This window comes from Symphodus melops (genome assembly GCF_947650265.1).
Source record: "Symphodus melops genome assembly, chromosome: 23".
Classification (NCBI taxonomy): Eukaryota; Metazoa; Chordata; class Actinopteri; order Labriformes; family Labridae; genus Symphodus; species Symphodus melops.
The window spans coordinates 5,280,318-5,298,163 of NC_136713.1; the positions used below are offsets into that span (position 1 = coordinate 5,280,318).

The 17,846-nt window shown below is 43.5% G+C and overlaps 2 protein-coding genes across 7 annotated transcripts in view; one reads left to right on the plus strand and one right to left on the minus strand.

Annotated features, from left to right (window-relative positions):
• The window catches only part of LOC306818512 (plakophilin-4-like), a 32,773-nt gene extending 30,005 nt beyond the window's left edge, over positions 1-2,768 (plus strand). For 4 of the 6 annotated variants that reach the window (XM_079336130.1, XM_079336131.1, XM_079336133.1 and 1 more), the window contains 4 exons: positions 120-249; positions 365-496; positions 608-681; positions 774-2,768. In XM_079336130.1, the coding sequence (XP_079192256.1) occupies positions 120-249; positions 365-496; positions 608-681; positions 774-1,031 (594 nt within the window). In that variant the 3' untranslated portion in view covers positions 1,032-2,768. The remainder of the gene's footprint in view (positions 1-119; positions 250-364; positions 497-607; positions 682-773) is intronic. The other 2 variants (XM_079336132.1, XM_079336134.1) reach the window with 1 other exon arrangement.
• Positions 2,769-2,812: 44 nt separating this feature from the next.
• On the minus strand, positions 2,813-15,115 carry LOC306818516 (kinesin heavy chain-like). Its single transcript, XM_079336143.1, has 26 exons — positions 14,337-15,115; positions 12,430-12,517; positions 11,583-11,656; positions 11,003-11,107; positions 10,589-10,637; positions 10,406-10,461; positions 10,159-10,246; positions 9,928-10,052; positions 9,743-9,847; positions 9,514-9,662; positions 8,936-9,084; positions 8,013-8,197; positions 7,822-7,890; positions 7,511-7,717; positions 7,270-7,419; positions 6,986-7,183; positions 6,785-6,902; positions 6,616-6,692; positions 6,429-6,538; positions 6,214-6,315; positions 6,086-6,146; positions 5,500-5,571; positions 5,302-5,406; positions 4,947-5,163; positions 4,750-4,857; positions 2,813-4,649 (listed from the first exon to the last, which is right to left on the minus strand). The coding sequence occupies exons 1-25, from the start codon at positions 14,460-14,462 to the stop codon at positions 4,772-4,774; spliced, it is 2,871 nt and encodes a 956-aa protein (XP_079192269.1). The 5' UTR covers positions 14,463-15,115; the 3' UTR covers positions 2,813-4,649; positions 4,750-4,771.
• Positions 15,116-17,846: the final 2,731 nt, after the last annotated feature.

Here is a 17,846-nt window from a genome sequence, read left to right on the forward strand (position 1 = left end):
TCTTCCATCATAATCATGACCTTAACATGCATTCATCCGTCGATCTATTATTAAATATCCTAAACGCACAAACAGGGTGATACACAAGCTGATAATATACTCTGTGTGTGTGTGTGTAGGACGGCTGGAACTACACACACTTCGTCACTCCGGTCTCCACTCTGGAGCGAGACCGCTACCTTTCACAGCCGACCCTGCCCACCAGTCCGCTGCAGATGTCCCCCGTCATCCAATCAGGTGAGAGAACCGGTGAGTGACATCTTGAAACAGATTCCGTCTTTATCAAAATCCCCAAAGAGAAATGAAAACATGAAGCTCGAACAGAAAAAGAAGAAGTCATTGCTTGTGTCCTTCTTCTCCTCAGGCGGTAGCGCGACCTCGTCTCCGGCGATGCTCGGGATCAGAAGACACAGCTCCAACTATCAGAGGGCGCAGTCATCTATGCAACTCGACACGTATTATGGAGACAACAGTTTACACAAACGGCAGTACACAGGTCGTCCCTCGCAGACCAATGTATTGATCTGCTTTCCTTCATGAAAGACAAAACTTTTGACTCTTTTATCTCGTCTTTTCTCCGTGTGTTTCTTCCACTTTGCAACTTCAGGGTCTGAGAAGAAAACTCCGTATTTCATTGGGACATATTCTTCTCAGTCAGGAGAGGATTTGAGAAGATCCCAGGTAAGAAACTTAAACAAAAATGAGCTTTTGTTTGTAACAGCAGCAGGTTTCAGAGTAAATAAAGTCCCAATAACTCCTGAAATCTCTCCCAGCACACAGAGCCATTTTATGACGAGCCCGACAGGAAGAACTACAACAGCTACAGAATGTACCTGTCGTCCCCTCAAGGCTACGGAGACGAGCCCTACGAGGACGAGCCGGTCCACCTCACCCCGTCCTCCCCCGACGGCTACGCCACCCAGTCGCTTCGATTCAAAGCCAACACCAACTACGTGGACTTCTACTCCACCACGCGGAGGCCTTCAAACAGGGCCAACAAGTTCACCGGCTCCCCTGACTCGTGGGTGTAGACACAAAGAGGGCGCCACGTACGTCCAGCTCAGTGTGTTTCCGTGGGTGTTAGTGTGACCGGAGTGCACTCGTGTTTCTGGGTGTGTATGTGTGTGTGTGTGTGTGTGAGTGTGAGGGTGGTCGAGGGTGCATGTGGATGTGTGCGCATCTGTGTTGAAACTGTGCTGAAGGAGCAGGGCTCAGTTTCCTACGTGCAGCTTTTGACTGAGTTTCATCATGTGCACAATAATGCAGATAAATCCTCTTTGGTTTTTCTGCAGTCAAATATTAAGAGTTTGTGGAGAAAATGTTGCAGTGCATGTTTTAACCACAAGAGGGTGGAAATACCCACAGCAAAAATCCATGACTTTTTATTGTCTGTTTTTATGGCTAATATGCGAGCTAACAGCTGCCTTCTTGCAGCTCTGATCACGCCATCTAATGATCTAGTCATCATGTTTAAGGTTATTGATGAAGTGGTCATGCTGGATTTTCTACCTAAAGAGAGAGAGAGTTCGATCTGTCCTCACAGGCTGCTTATGTCAACATTTGTGCAGCACATTAGATCAGGTTAAAGGAAATGTACTGACATTATTCCTGAGATATGACGATAAGACACTGCTGAACATTCGCGTCATTAACTTACTCATAATCAGCAAAGAAATATCAGTCAGTAAAAAGTCAGATAATACTTACAGCATCCTGGTTTTCATCCATATCACAGGTTGACATTTAGCTCTTTGGTTACAAAGTTAACTTGCAAAATAAACTACTCGAGTGTTGTATAAAGTACAAGTCACCAGGAATCAAATCTTTGCAAAGTTTAGATAGAAACAAAAGTAATGAAGAACAGGTTCTTCATGCCTGAGTTTGCAGACTCATCTCTGATGACTTTAACGACTCTCACTTCACACCCAGGTGGACTAGCGACCCACATTTCACTTCGACAGCCTTTTTCAAGTCCAGGGAACTAAGAGGCTGTCCATATCTAAAGTAAGGACGTCAGTTCAGTGAAGTATCACTTACATAGTTCATTTTTTACTGTTTTGATATTTCAGTATGTTGCAGATCTTTTCAGCTTTATCTGCATTATTCTGAACATGAGCAGTGTGTAGAGACGAGCTGAGTCAAAAGGTGCTTCTGGAAAAAAAGAAACAGTCCTAATGTTGTTGTTCACCAGAGTGTTTGTGAAGGTCAACTGATATCATGTTTCTCTGCAGTCAAAGTGTGCAGCCTGTTGGCTTTATCACGTCAATATCGTTTGCCAGCGTCCCCGGGACAAAGATTATTAGTCTGAAGGCTCGAGGCGATGCACCGCCAGTCCAAGAGAAAAGTCGCCATGGTTGTTGGTAATATTTGTCCCAGGTTTGGAGAAGAGGAAATCCCCTTAAAGAGAACCTTTAAAGACTCAGAGCGCCGGGGTTACGCCTGTAACTCTGCGCTCGTCTGTATGTTGGCCCAAACGTGCAGTATATCATAAAAAAACGTGTGAAAAATGTGACAAAAACATGTGGAAACTATTTGTACAGATGCAATGGTTAAAGCGTCCTGTTACATTGTTGTACTCAATATGTAGAACTTTCTATGTGATTGTGTGAACAAGATTTTTCTATGATTTATGATTGTTTTTATTCATTTAACGTGTGACCTGACCAAAATACCCCATCTGTCTGTTCTGTCCAAAACTGATGACGACGATGTGCAATGTTACAGAGGGAAATCTATGTCTAGGGATTAAAGATTATATCACGAGCGCTTATTGAATCCTGTCTTTTTTTTAAGCCCCAAAAAGACGAGATGATGAAAGTTAAATAGATTTATATTTATTGGCTTTAATTGCATCAGTCGTAGATATATTAAGAGTTATGATTCCACAGCCAATCAAAACTAAAATAACACATTTCTAAATGTACATCCTGATAAGTTCCAAGGTCAGAAAAATCCTCCTTATCTTTCCCTCCCATGAGCATGCTGTGAACACAAGCTCGAGTCCATGCAGATACATTCATGAATACATCGTTTTCAGCCGTCCTGCACGCTCCAAACAACAAACAAAAACACTGAATCCCCCAACTCAGGTATGTGATATTCTCTAGCAACATTCAGGGCAACAATCTTGATGCTTTGTTGCCAAAAAAAGTTGTCGTTTGTATCACAGCTTTCATGGATAGGGGAGAAAAATATTGTGCATTCAGGAACATGCTCACGTGGCAGCACAAAGGAAAGCAGCACAGAACAGGTCGTACGTATATCTGTGGTTAAAGGGGAACATTTAGAGGATGCTGAACTGTGTTATTCTGAAGGCACGAGGTGTGGAAGAGTGACAGACAGACTCCCCACAGATTGATCTGATAACAGGTGTTTCTAATTCAAGGGGGAATTCATTCTTCCGTCACCATCTGTGTTTTTAGGGTCCCTGATTGGCTGATCAGGAGCTTACCAGACTGATTGAAAAACGTCCTTCTTCATGCTCCTGAACCTCCCAGTTTAACTGTCCTCTGAGTCCTGGGATCTCCTGATTGGCTGGTCAGTGTCTCTGCAGGACTCCAGTAAAGATACAGTAATCCTCCATGTGTACAGCAGCATTATAACATTCAATTAATTAAAGCCTTTCTCAATCAATCTGGACATCTTAAAGCTTTTTTAAACACATTCTAACGCTGACCGAACAATATCTCTGCAGGTGGCCCGCTTCTTTAGTAAGACTTACAGTCAAGTGTTTGATGATGAGCGTCAACGATCAAAGTAAACAGATTCAAAATTATTAAGTTTAGAGTGAGACGAGGCGATTGATACCAAACTCCTGTCCGTATGCTACAAAGAAAGCTACATCTGGTTAGCTTAGCATTAGGACTGGGAACTGCTAACCTGGCTGGTTTCTCAGGTGAAACAGATCCTACCCTGCAGCTCTGAAGTCAAAGTTTTGGTTTATTGGGGGGTTTTGTGCTGGGGCGTTTCTTGTCCAGGTGCAGGGACGTCTGGACAGAATGAAAGAGGGCGTTTGAGCAGATTACCTTCATCTTATGACAGAACCAGGCGAGCAGCTTTCTGCAGCTGAGCATCATCAACGTTCTCATCCTGCTCTTTACAGGAAAATGAATATGACTATTATCTAAAATGTTAAACTATTTCTTTAAATCAATAAATGCTGGTTAAAGACTAAAGTATATTGTAAAGATCAACCTCAGCTCTTCAATCTCCGGGAAGTCTGAAACATTTAAATCTCAGAAAGAAAATCATCTAAAATCCTGCCGGCTATCTTTCATATAATAATAAGTGTTCCTCCCTCACACAGAAGCTCAGGGCCTGATTTATAAAAGATCCAACAGGACGCATAGTCATCAGTATAAATGAAACGAGTTGGGATCAGTAAAATCTCAAACACTGGTGGGGTAAAATATTTGTTCCTAAAATCAAAATTCAGGACATCAAGCAGAACATTTCTTAAACGAGGCCTCTGACATCGACATTCAGCGAATTAAATACAGTCACATAACAGTATTTACACCGGGGATGTATGCTTCTCTGAGTGCTGACAGTCTGTTGTGATGGCCTCCCATTGGTGCTCCAGTGGGAGGGGCGGGGCTTGTGGTTTCCAGGTGAGGTGATGGGCATGCGTTGAGTTGTTAATGGTCTGTCTGAGGGAGGGAATAACACATTTGAATACATGTTAGTATGAAAGCAACACGAGAAGGCTGCAGGAGAGAGTGAAACCTGAACACACTTCAGATGACTCACAGTTGAACTTGCCGTTGTGGTTTTAGTTGTGGCTGTAGACGCCTCCGGCTCTGATGGAGCTGGTGATGGGCGATGACAGCGGGTGATGTCCCGGCCTTATGGGCTTCGCTGCAGCACAAACAAACAAAATGGTTAATTCACTGAATGTAATTATTTTCTGTCTCGTCCCGAGTCGTGAACGTGAACGTCCACCTCACCGATCTGTGCCGAGTAGCCTCTCCTGGTCATGTTCTTGGCCCGCACAGCTTCTTTGATGCGGTCCACCTCCTGCTGGTAGCGCTTGCGGTCCCTCATGGCGTTCTCCTTGGCCTCCTTCAGGGCGTTCTCCAGAGCTTTGACTCGCTCCGCCGTGGCTCGCAGACGCTTCTCCAGCTTGGGCAGCTCACAGCGGAGGTCGGCGTTGTCTCGGACCAGCTGATAACAGCAGTGGAAAAGTAACTTAGCACAAGCTTCTTTACATGATTCGTTGGTTACGTTATTTGACTTGTAAATATATGTGGTTTGTTATGACCCCTTTGTGGTGTTTTTCATGCCACAGATTCAGGTCTTTACCTGCTTGTGGACCTTAGTGAGCTGTTCCAAGTTGTTCTCCAGGAAGGAGATCTTCTGTTTCTGAGCCACGTTTCCGAGTCCCTCCTCACAGTCGAGCTCTGCACTCTGAATCACACAGACAGGTCACAGGTCAAAGGTCAAGAGTAAATCTAGCCTATTCTGAAGGGTTGATAAACACACAGCGGACAGGACTAGTACCTTCTTGACCCGGGTGGTGAGGTCCTGGACGAAGAGTTTGCGCAGGTTATGAAGAGTCTGCAGCTCTTTGGCCTGAGAGAGGAGAAAACGATTGAGAACGACGGTTCAGTTGTCGGACTGAAGTGTGCCAACTCTCTACGCACTGAGCTGTTCATCAACACTCAGAAACACAGCTTGGTTGTTGCTTTTCTTCATTTGAAAAGCTCTTACAAATAAAAACTAGCTGTCATGCTGCTTAGCTCAGGGAGTTCGAGATGTGCTCGGGACCCCACAGGACGTGGATTCAAACCTTTCTGAAGAGTTTAATAAGAATCTATTTCTGACAGTGTCCAAAAGAAAAGCATTACCCAGGTATCTGGCTCTACAGCTGGAAAACATGCACTTGTGGTGGTTTTTAAAGTGTTTTAATGATGTTAGAGTGCTGACTCTGAGATTCAGTCAGGACAGAGTGCATCCTGTTCTTTGAGCTCAGGTAGTTCAGAGGACGTGTATGCTCAAGCATTTGCAGTAAAATGATTCAAACCAGCGGCCATGTATCAGAGAACTCTCCTCCTGGGTTTGGTTTTTGTTTCAGTCTGAAACTCACCACGGTCTCCTCGAGGCCCTTCAGATCCTCTTTGGCCTGCTCCCTCTGATCATTCAACAATCTGCACAGAAAAAGTGGATTAGTTTGTAACACATACTGATCCATAGGATGTGTTCGCTGGTACCTACATGAGTTTCTGTAGTGTGGCATCTTTCTCCTGCTCTTCATTTTTCAGTTTCTCATAATCTGTCATGAGCCTCTCCTGCTCCAGTAACAGGCCCTGGTTCAAACTGAAAGGAGGAAGACGACTTAATCTTCATGTCTGCTTGTGTCAATACACTCTTGCTCTTCTAATTGAAGCAGCTTATTATTGCAAATAAATCCCTCAACTGTGTGGACTCACTCTGTGAGCTCGTCCATCATCCTCTGCTTGTCCTCGATCTCGTCCCTGAGGCGGCTGAGCTGCTTCTGGTGAGCCTCCCGGTGGTTCTCCAGCTGCTCCTCCAGAGTTTTCTGGACATGTAGAAACAGATTAAAGACAGTGCAACCTGTGTTTCTGTGGGTTTTTTTAAGTCTAAAACTCTCCTCACCTTGATGTCCTCGTCTCCTTCTTGTCTGCCGATGTCCTCCTTCTCCTTCTCCTCTCCTGACATCTCGTGTCTTTTTTCTGAGGACCGACAAAGATGAAAAACTCTGTGAGATAAGATGTTTGAAAAGGAATCAATCATATATGATAAATTCTTCTTGTTTTGTTCTGACCGTGAGCCTGCAGTTTTGCGAGCTCCTCAGTCAAAGAGTCCTGACTCTCCTCCAGCTGCCTCTTCTTCTGCTCCATGTTCTGCATGTAGTCTGTCAGAGACTTGATCTTCGCCTGGTGCTGTACAGAGAGGAGATCTTTAACAAACTAAGTGGTACAAGTGAGTGCGGAGGAGGAGCATTGAAGCTAAAAGTGACTGTTACCTGGGAGATGAGCAGCTGACAGGACGCCAGCTCCTTCTCATTGGCCTGAATCTTTCTGTGGGTGTCGGCCTGCGTGCTCTCCAGCTGTCTGCTGCGGTTCACCAAAGACTTCACCTCAGACTTCATCTTGCTGATGTAGAGCCGAGCCACGGTGAACTCCTCCTCCAACGCTGAGCCGTTCCCCTTTGACTCTGAGGACTGAGGATAAGACGGAGGTTACAGATGAGCTAAGTGTGAAAGACGTGTGTGTGTGTGTGTGTGTATAAATGTGAGTTCATTCTCACAGCCGTCTTGACGTCACTGGTGCCGATGATGGCGCCGATGTCAGTGAGGTCTCGTAGCAGCAGGTTGAGCACCTCGGTAGCTCTCTTTCTCTGCAGACCGTTCAGCTCCTGCAGCTGACTCAGCTCCCTCTGCACCGCTGTGAGCAACGCCTGTCCAAAACACACACACACACACACACACACGTAAAACAATCAGTGTGTTTCTGCAGAATTTCAGGTGCCTTCCCTTCATCGTCTTTACCGTCTTGTGCTGCAGCTCCTCTGCCAGCTGCAGGTTGGCCTGATCTCTCTCCTCCACCTCTTGGCTCTTCTGGTCATAGTTGACGGCGAGCTCCTCCAGCGCCTGCAGCACCTCCTTCACCTCCTCCTTGGCCAGCTCGTTCTCCGCTTGCAGCCGGCACAGCTCCTCCTGGATCTTGTCGTAGTCGCGACGTGTAGATGCCAGCAACTGGGACAGACGTGGGGTCAGAGTGAGTTTCATCCTCATGAAATCCACTCTTAGATGAAAATACTTGATGTGTATTTTTCCTTTTCATAGGCTGAGAGACAAACCTCTTCTTGATCCATCATCTGCTCCTTGAGTTTCTCAGCCAGCTGACTGTGTTGGTTGATCTCATCATCCTGTCATAGTTATAATAAGAATTCAGAAAATCAAAGCATTTGTATTTAGTTTTAATCTTTCATCAGCCAGGTTGTCTTTCTAATGTTGAGTCTTGAAGAAAAGGTGTGAGTTCCCTCCCCACCTTGTCATCCAGCTGTTTGTACAGGTTGCTAATATCCTCCTCGTATTTGCTCCGCTCGTCGCCGGTAACCGACACTCCTCCTCCTCCGGCAGGCGGCAGGTTATCGATGATGGGAGTGTTGTCATTTGGCTCGATGCTCTTCTGATCTTTGGAGCTCAGCTGCTCCTCCTCAGGAACGTCCTCTCCTGAAACACAGAGCAGGAGTAAGACTCTGACAGGAGGAGAAACTGGAACGATTTCTGACCAAAAACTCCTCTACAAACCAGAGGGAGTGAAATGGTGAAGAGCTGCTCGGTTGAAATCTCTCAGCATATGGCGTGAGCAGCAGATCAAAAACACTGCATCAGCAAAATGTGTGTGTGTGTGCATGTGTGTGTGTCTATTCACGTTGAAGGCTATAAAGGCTGCACCTGTGCTGATCTGCTGCGAAGGAGGAGGCGTTCTATCTGCAAGTATCCGCAAGGGGATTCAAAATATAAAAATACAATATGCAACAGAAGAGAGAGAGTGAGGAAAGTGAAGAGAGAGAGAGAGAGAGAGAGAGAGAGAGAGAGAGAGAGAGAGAGAGAGAGAGAAGGCGTGCAACAGAGGATGAAAAAACAGTGAAGCTGGAGATGAGTCACTGCAGGCGACCAGCAGAGGAAGAGAGACAGAACCACACAGTGAGAAGCCCCTGACAGTGTTTTTAACAAGTAAACATGATGGACGATCTTAAAGCTACATTGACATTTGACTTTTACTGCTTTGTAGGTCAAATGTGCATCATAGTCACACGGTTTTGTGGAACACTTACAGCCTCTAGTCCCAACATTAGCTCCATCTTACATCTGTTTTTTGATTGACAAAAGGTTGGAAATACTAAACAGCTTGATGTTCAAAGATAACCCAGTAGGATTAAAACACGTGGGGTTTTCTTCTCTCACCGTTCCTCCAGCGGTTCAGTTCAGCCTCCAGCCTCTGGATGATGGTTTTCAGGCTCTTGTTCTTGTCCTTCTCCTTCTCATATTTCTTCTTCCACTCCTCGGCGGTCAGCTCCAGGTTCACCGACACCGTGTTCTTGATGGTCTTGGCTCTAGACCAGGTGACACACAGCTGTTTACACTCGTAACATGCACTTTAATGACATTACCAGAACGTCTCTGCAGAGGTCATAACAGGGAGCGTTGCATGTTGTACTGCAATGTTGGAAATCTCATTTCAATGTGAGTCTGTTTCAGATGGCTGCACACTAATCATTCATCAGTCGCCCCCTGATATTCACACTTTACTACAAACTGTGAGCACTCACACAGAGACACTCGTTACACATGGATCTGTATTATTGCACACACCACAAACACAACAGGCCGCTCTCAACACATCTCATTAAATCATACCAAACAGGAACAACAAGAAGGATTTAACATAAACAACACAATTAACCATCAAACTCTACAAAACAATGAACTCACTGTGTCACATTCAGCTTGCTGTTATTAGAAATAATAATAAGATAAGATACCTCTGTCCAAACATCAGAGTTGACTTGGTTTCGGCCTCATTGTAGACGGACGGCGAGCAGCAGATGATGATGGTGGTGCGGCAGTTTCCTCCCAGAGAGTCCTGCAGGATCCGAGTCATCTTACTGTCTCTGTACGGCACATGTGTTTTCTAAAAGTGAAAATACCCGTCTCATAAATCACATTGGAACAAGTATTCAGATTATTTTTTTGTATGTTAGATAGTCTTACTGTTCCCTCAGCCAGAGCCGAAATGACGTTTCCGAGCGCTGACAGAGATTTGTTGATGTTCTTCGCCTCGTCCAGCACAGCTCCCTCTGCTCCCGTCTTACTCACCTGTTCAACCAAACAAGACCTCACATTAACCCTTTCATTCACAACACTTTACAGTTCTCCTCACACTGCATCACAATGACCTTCTCGCTGCCCGCCAGGTCCACCAGGTAGAGCTTCCCCGACAGCTTCTTCTCTGTCTCCATGTTTTCCTGCTTGATGTTGATGAGGAAGATGCTGTGGCTGCGAGAGCTGTGCTCGTTCATGTCTACAAAACAGCAGCGTGGCGTTCACTTGTTATCAGACAAAGCAACAGAAAGGATTTAAAATGCAAACTCAAACTGTGAAGACAACACAGAGATAAAGATACTCACTAGTCACTGCCACGTGTCGGTTTGATTTGCCCTCATCGATGACGTCCATCACCTCCTCTGGACTCGACACAAAGCGCTCAGTGCACCCCTGATACACAAACAGTCAAAGTTGTTTCACCGGAGTCATGCCACCTTCACAGAGATCAGGAATCTGACTTTGCTGAAGTTTGCCCCAAAAAGCTAAATGTTCACAAAATGAATTTCTGTGTCTGACCAGCGAATATGAACTTAAGGAGAGGGTCCTGACCTTGACGTAGGGCACTCTGTTTTTGTCCTCATGCACAGAGAGGTTGGTCTTCGACACTTGAAACAAAGCAAAGCACACCAAAGTCACATGCTGCTTCTTTCAAACGTCGTCACATAAAACACTCCAACAGTCCCCGAAAATCTCTTTAAATGTTGTCAAATTCAGATCAATGATCCATCTTACCATCCAGCAGATCTCGGATCTTGTCCAGGTAGATTTCAAAATAGGAAACCTGCAGCGAATGTGTTCAACAGCGTTACATTCTTACAGCTTGAACAGCAAAAACATTTCTATATAAGTGACTGAAACATACAACAGCAGATACTGTTACGTGTTTATTTTATGCAGCATCTTCAGTTCAGTGTCGATGTGTCTGTCCAGCTGTATGTAAACTAATACAAATAAGGAACCAGCAGCTTGTAGTTTACACTCAACATGAGGAAACAAAAAGACTTCTGGAATTATAAAGTCATAAAGAGAGATTATATACATTTAATTTCCACGTGTCCTTTGACTTATTAGCTGTGATTTCTGCCTTTAACGCAGCCTTGACTTTTCTGCTGGTTTCCTCTGTGACACACACTGATCCCTCTTTACCTTGATGTGGAACTCCAGGTTCTCGTCCATGGAGTAGATGTGGTCGAAGATGTCGTGGGCGATGCGAGGGATGATTCCCATCAGCTGGGGGTCATGCAGTTTGCCCTGAACACATAAGTGGATATCAAACAAACGTGTCTAATGCTTTTAAAAGTATGAAATTAGACACGTCTACAGGAGGAGTTTAGAGAGAAACAGAAGGGTTCAAAGGTGTGGATTAATGTAGAAACAGAGACGCATCAAAGATCTGATCGGGGGATTAAAACGAGGCTTCAGGCTGCTGTCTCAGTGGATGAGTCCCCTATCAGACGATATCGAGACGTAAGATAAACAATACAGGATGCTAGAGAGTCTGATTCTACTTCTTATCTGCAAAAACTGCAGACGATTAGATCTGAAGGGAATGAGCTGTTTTATCCTTCAAAGCTGAGTCCTGCTACGATCTCGATTGGATTTAGTGTTCGTGTTAAGTCTGTTACACAATGCCTGCTGTTAAAGGTCACAGAAAGGTCAGTGCCAGTCATCACTCATCGACTCTGTGATGTTCCTACCAATCCACAGAAGTGGATGAGCGTCTCACCTCCATGGTGTGAGTCTTCCCGGAGGACGTCTGTCCGTAGGCGAAGATGGTCCCGTTGTAACCGCCCAGAACATCTGGAAGAAAACAAAAAAACACCTTTGATGCACAACTGCCACCACTGTTACACTGCCATAGATGTGTTCCCTGTGAATACAAAGAGCATGGAAGCAAATAATATTCATGATATGAGTAAAAGTTGTATCAATATTTCAGCATTATCTTCCTCCCACTTATATCACTCTAATTCAGTTCTTGAGTCCTCGCTTTCTTTTTATTTCAGCAGGTAAGAAAGTCATTAAAAATAAAAAAAATCTCTTTTTTTCTTTTTTCAGGAGCGTCCTGGACTAGACAGGAACACAGTTAGACACAAAACAACGAGCAGCCAAACATACAAATACAAAACAACATCATTACACACTAACAAATACAACAGTTCAGATTGGGAGAACATCAGATGTGTCCTCCTCCGAGTCAGGTTGTTCATGACATTCAAATTAGCTATTAAAATTCAGCAAAACCAAATCCAAGTCTTTAAATCCTTTCGTTTATTCCTGTCACGTCTGTTCATGATTGTTGCTGATTTTTGACACCTGTGTATTTGATTTTTTTGAGCAGGCTACATCATCTCTGAAAACCTGTTTCATCAGCCGCCTGGAGCAGCACAACTGACAACAACAGCCTGACTAAAACCAATCAGTAAATAAGGCTGACAACCCTGTCCTCTTTTCTATGATGTAAAATCACACTGAGGGATAAACCATGGGACGGGGGGGGGGGGGGGAGATTAAGTAAGTGTTGAGCTATGATAGATTAGAGTTACATCAGAAGAACGTTTCCACCTTCGTACCTTTCACGATCTGTTTGGCACACTGGTCGTACACTTGTTCCTGCGACGTGTTGGGAGGCAGCACTCGGTCGAACACGTACGGTTTAGCCTGATTCGAACCAACACAGCACACATTAACAAAGATACTGCAATGCATTACATCTTTTCAAAACATGCTCATATGCAGAATAACTCTGATGATTGTCAAATAGTTTTTCTTTTGTCGGAGGACGTAGAGGGAACATTTGTGTGACAGTCGGAATAAATCACAATGTGCAATCATAATGATACTAAAGAAGGAGATCATGGCACCTATCATTGATGTAATATCCCTCTGTACCCCAAGTATCTCTTAGATACTAATTACAAATACTGATGAAGTTGATGGACTGCCCTCCGGTGTGATCAAACTCGACGTCCTGAATGCTCCAGCAGCTTCCAGGATCCCCCAGTGGGACCATCCATCACTCGTCCTGCCCTTATCAAACTCATGACTCCGTCTCTCATGGGGATTTTAAAGCAGCATCACTCCTGCAAAGAGCGTCTCTCAGCACTCACGAGGAGCAACAGCGGCACTCTGAACCCGTCTGAACCTCCGAGATGAAGAAAGAAAAAAGACCTGACTGGAGCAGAATGGGAGGCTGCAGCTTCAGTGACGTGTTCCTGCAGTTTGATGGATGGCAGGAGTTACTTCCTGGGATGTAAAACAACAGAAGGAATGCTCCACGGTGACTGAGCAGCATCATTATTCTGTACAAGGTTTCTGTCTCTTCACCTGTTTGGTGGATTTTTTTCTGTTTTTATGCAATGATTTTTCTTTTCTTGTTTTTTAAGGACAGAGTTATTTTGCTATGTTTAATGGCAGGTAGGAAAAAACAGAATCTAGGACTTCTCAGGTGAAGGCAGCAGACGGTTGCTGACGAGAACACAACTTCAACATTTGTATGAAGACTAAAATTCATTTAAATTTCTTCAGACTGCTCTCTCTAGTCCTTGAAAAGGAAGTAAGATTGACATGGCGTACAGTGCATCGAGTTCTTGCAGTAAGTGTGAGGTTTTATTTGTTAGCTCCACCCACCACGGATTCCCGAGAGTGGGACACAAACACGAGGCCTTATCGACGTCCTGGCCACACTGCACACAAAAAGGCAGCGTTGTTTCTAAACCTACACACCGAGTGAAGAAGCGACGCCTCCTGAATCAGCACATTTCAAACACGGCTGAGTCACTGGAGGTGTGACCTTTGACCTCTGAGCAGCTTATACACCCTTTAAGGGCTTCTTCTTTTTTTTCTTTTTTTTTTACACACATCATCACAACACAGCTTGCTCCTGATTGGCTCATTAAGAAAGACTAAAAACTAAATGTCTATGAATTTAAACAAGAAGAACTTTATATTTGAGCAGCAGAATACATGAACACAGAGAAATGTCCAGTTTGCTCATGTTATTGCTTCACATTATTTACAGATTTTATGAACAAGCAGAAGCCTCTCATGCTGCAGCACAACTTAATAAAGTTATTTATGAAAGGCCATTTAAAGTATTTTAATGCATATTTGCATAGTTTATGGGTAGTGTAAGGTTTTTCTTTTAAGGATCCTTTACTAAAACTGTTCACGCTGCAGCTACCGTACTGTGGATGTATTTAGTACGATTTAAGCCTCATGCAAAAGCCTATAAAACTGAAAGTTTCTCCTAATATTTCACGCCTTTATTTTTGTGCAACACTGTGAGATAATTGTGCTGCTGCTGCTGTGATGACTTTCTATAATCTACCAAAGGACAATATTGTTATTGCGGAACTGGCTTCCTCTCTCTGCACAGCTCCAGGTGACTTTGTTCCTCTCACTCACTGCAGTGTTTGTATTCTCAGCTGCACACACAAACACACACACAAACACACACACAGGACACATCTTGACTTGCCGTGATGACCACCGTGTCCTCCTCCTTGAATTTGGGGATGTATTTGTCTCCTCGGTTTATCTCGGACTCGTTCAGGGGCCTGAAGCGGCACATCACCCTCACCCCGCACTCTGCAGCATCCATCATGTCTGCTGCTGCTGCTGTCTCTGTTTACACACCTCCAAAAAAAAAAAAAAAAAAAAAAGATGCAGGAGCAGACAAAATAAACAGGCAGAAAACAAAAGCAAGGATCAGGCTATACTGTGCAGGATGGTGACCAAACTGTGGTTGAGGGTCCTCTCCTGGGCCTGGAAGATGCTCCTTGGGTCCTGGACCGAGTGAGTTCAAAGATCTACTTTAACATGGACTGAAATAGAAAAAAGTCAGGCTTCCTGATTTGCTCACAGCAGCAAAGACAACTCGCTTTATCCAATGCGCAACGCGTCCTTCAACCAACCCGACGATATCCGAGTGTCATCGGTTGCGCCATGGCCGAACCGGATCCACCGCAGCGCTGCGTCCCTCTAACAGGACCCGGACCAGGTCGAGCAGGCCTCCCTCTGCAGCGAGGACGCGGACAGTCGAGCACAAACACCAGCGGAGCAATCAGTCGGTTTATGAGTGTTCACGGCGGGGGCGGACTCGGTGGGAGCTGCCCGGTCCGGTGAGGGAGAGCTCGGCGAGGACGCGCAGAGAGAGCCGCATCGTCCTGTCTTGCAACGCAAGCGCGAGCCCTGCACGATTCTAAGGCGCGTGCCCGCTCCCTGCATCAGCACCACCATCACTGAAGGAGGCACTGTGCACGCGCACACAAACTAACACTAATTTATCTTCTTACAAAACTATTTTATCCACTTATTCCTCTTTATTTCAGGATATACACTTTTAATGTTTACTTAATTACAGTTTTACTCAGCTAAATTAGATATTATCATTACTATTATTTAGTGATGTTTTGTGGGACCCACCTGACACAGTTAAATCTCAATCTTTCCGCCTCGCTTCTGATTCATTGACTTTTTGGCAAGAATCTGTCGATTTTACATTTGTTTTGGGAGACTGGTAAAAGTGTTCAGCTGTAGATGTGTCTCATCATAAAGGTGTTTTACTTTGTTGTTTAGTAATTTATTTTGTTATCCTAAATGTTTATCTGTCTCAAGCTTTGCAGAGGGTTTTTTTGTGTGTGTGCTGAACCCTGAAGTCCCTAAAGGTGGTTATTTGGATCATGTTTTGGGCAGAAGATCATTTCCATATCATTCTCAAATAAACTGAGTTAACTGTGATTAAAGTGTGATCTCGCTTTTGCCCACTAGAGGGCTGTATGAGACAAGAAACTGCTTTATATCAACAGTTTTGGTAAATCATGCCTTTTTACTTCCCTGCTGTTTTTTAAAGCTGATAATAATTTGTAATTGATATATACAGGACAGAAAAAACTAGGAGCATAAAAACACATTGCACAGCGTGTTATTCAAGTAAGAGTGACCATGTTTTTAATATCTTAAACATCTGTGCAACATTGTTCAAAATGTTACATCACTGCATGACCTGTAATGTTTCACAATATTTACAAAAAAATGCTGCTTACATCAAACCATTAAAAAAAGTCCAAACAATCTCAAAATGATGGACTCTGACAAACTATCCCTAGCCCACATTAATGCGAAAAAGAAAAGAAAACAAGTGCACATCATACTTCACGCGAGTCTAATTTCTGTAAAGTATATATTAGTGAGAAAATATATACTCAATTACAAGTTGTAAAAATAAAATACTGACAATGAAAGGGTGAAAGTGAGCGCAGAAAACAAAGTTCACTAGAGGGGGAAATCAAAATCACACTCACGCCTCAACACACAAAAACATACAGGAGGAGGAAAAAAATAGACTGCACAAACCATCGCAAACACAAAAAATGCTTTGAACTATTGACCACAAATAACATGAAACTGATCAAACAGATCCATAACACATGGGATCCCAACGTGACACCTGGGTCCTGCATGTAATTGCACAAAAAACAGGGAAGGGGAGGCAGAATGAACTTTACCGAAAGAGTTCACGAGTTCTCAACACCAAAGTCACATTTCTGAAAACGTCATGTGGATTTTCTGACCACAGATTTCTGTAAAAACCATGACTGTGAGATTTTCAGTGTGCACGCCAAAAAAAAGCACAATTTAGATTTAGAAGAAAATGCACTTGACAAGTCTTAGCTTTCAGTATTTGAAGAGATGTTTTAAAACAGTTATTGGTTTGTGTTTTACAGACGGGTTTTCATTCTTGCACAGCTTTGACATTCAACGCACGGGTGTCTGTTTGCTACAAATATAAGACTTTTATTTTAAACATTTTCTGCATTTTTCATCCAGCAAACAACAAAAAGGATCCAGATGAGATCTCAATATGTCGTATTTTAAAAAGCGTCAAAGTGTGAGCACATGAACAAAGCAGGTTGTTGAACAATTATAATTTGGATGAAGTCTTACTTGAGACTTGGATATGCTTTCATCTCCAGAAAGTAGTGTAGTATTTATGAGTGACTTCTTTTCAAGCTGATTCTTCCTTTCTCCTAGCTTCCTTTCAGAGGTTTGGCCAGTTATACCTTTAAACATGATATTTGAGCCTGGTAGTTGGACTTTTGTTTGAGTGTAAAAAGGTAAAGCTATAAATAAATTACTACTTCATTGTTTTGAGGTCAGGACTTGTGAAAAAAGGGGAAGTTAAAGACATTTTAGAGGTCAGGGGAGATGTTGAGAGGAGGAAAAAGCAGTGTGAGTGAGCTGTTAATCTTTGCCATGAATTTTGTATATTGCACTTGATAACTCTGTAGTGATTTCAGGTTGTTTGTAGTTCTCGAGGAGCAGCTGTGTGTTAATGTGTGTTTCACCTCTGGATCCCAATACTGTTGATTTTAAGACTGATCAAGTGATTCTTTTGCTTTCCGGAAAAAGTAGTGTTTAAACTGCATTTGTTACAGACACAAACGCTGTCTGCCTTTCTCTGATGTGCATTTTTTTTTTATAAATAGTACAGTCCTGCAGGCAGACATGTTTTCCTTTCACTTCTTCGTAACACAATCTGTAACAAAAATGAGGAGTGGAGCAGAAAGCCTCACTGTAAGAAAGAAGTGTTATTGTAATGGTCACTTTTTCACCTGGAACATGAGCGTCTGTAATGAACTCTGAACACATGATCTATTCTTCACTGTAAAAAACAAAAACATACATATACACATATAAGGCTTGAGTTCTCAACTCTTGGTAGTATTATTGCCATCTAGCATATTTGTAAAGCTTAAAATAAATATGGAGTACTGTACATAAATAATTTACATCAATATGCAAAACAAAAAGACAAATAAAAAGATTTCAAAAGGCCCCTAAATGTGAGAAATACTTCGGCTGCTGTTGAGTTAGTGTTGGTCATGATATCTAGACTCTGACGTCGCTGACTTCACCTACAGCTAGAGATGTGGAGAGAAAAGGACTACAGTCATGGAGGAAACACACTGTACAGACGGACATGAGA

What these genes read in the sequence shown, in the direction of transcription:
- LOC306818516 (XM_079336143.1), bottom strand. Translation starts at nt 14,462, where the DNA reads ATGATGGATGCTGCAGAGTGCGGGGTGAGGGTGATGTGCCGCTTCAGG. An exon ending in GATCCGAGATCTGCTGGATG is followed by an intron (nt 10,462 to 10,588) that starts GTAAGATGGATC and finishes CTTTGTTTCAAG; the next exon opens with TGTCGAAGACCAACCTCTCT. An exon ending in CCAGTGACGTCAAGACGGCT is followed by an intron (nt 7,184 to 7,269) that starts GTGAGAATGAAC and finishes TCTTATCCTCAG; the next exon opens with TCCTCAGAGTCAAAGGGGAA.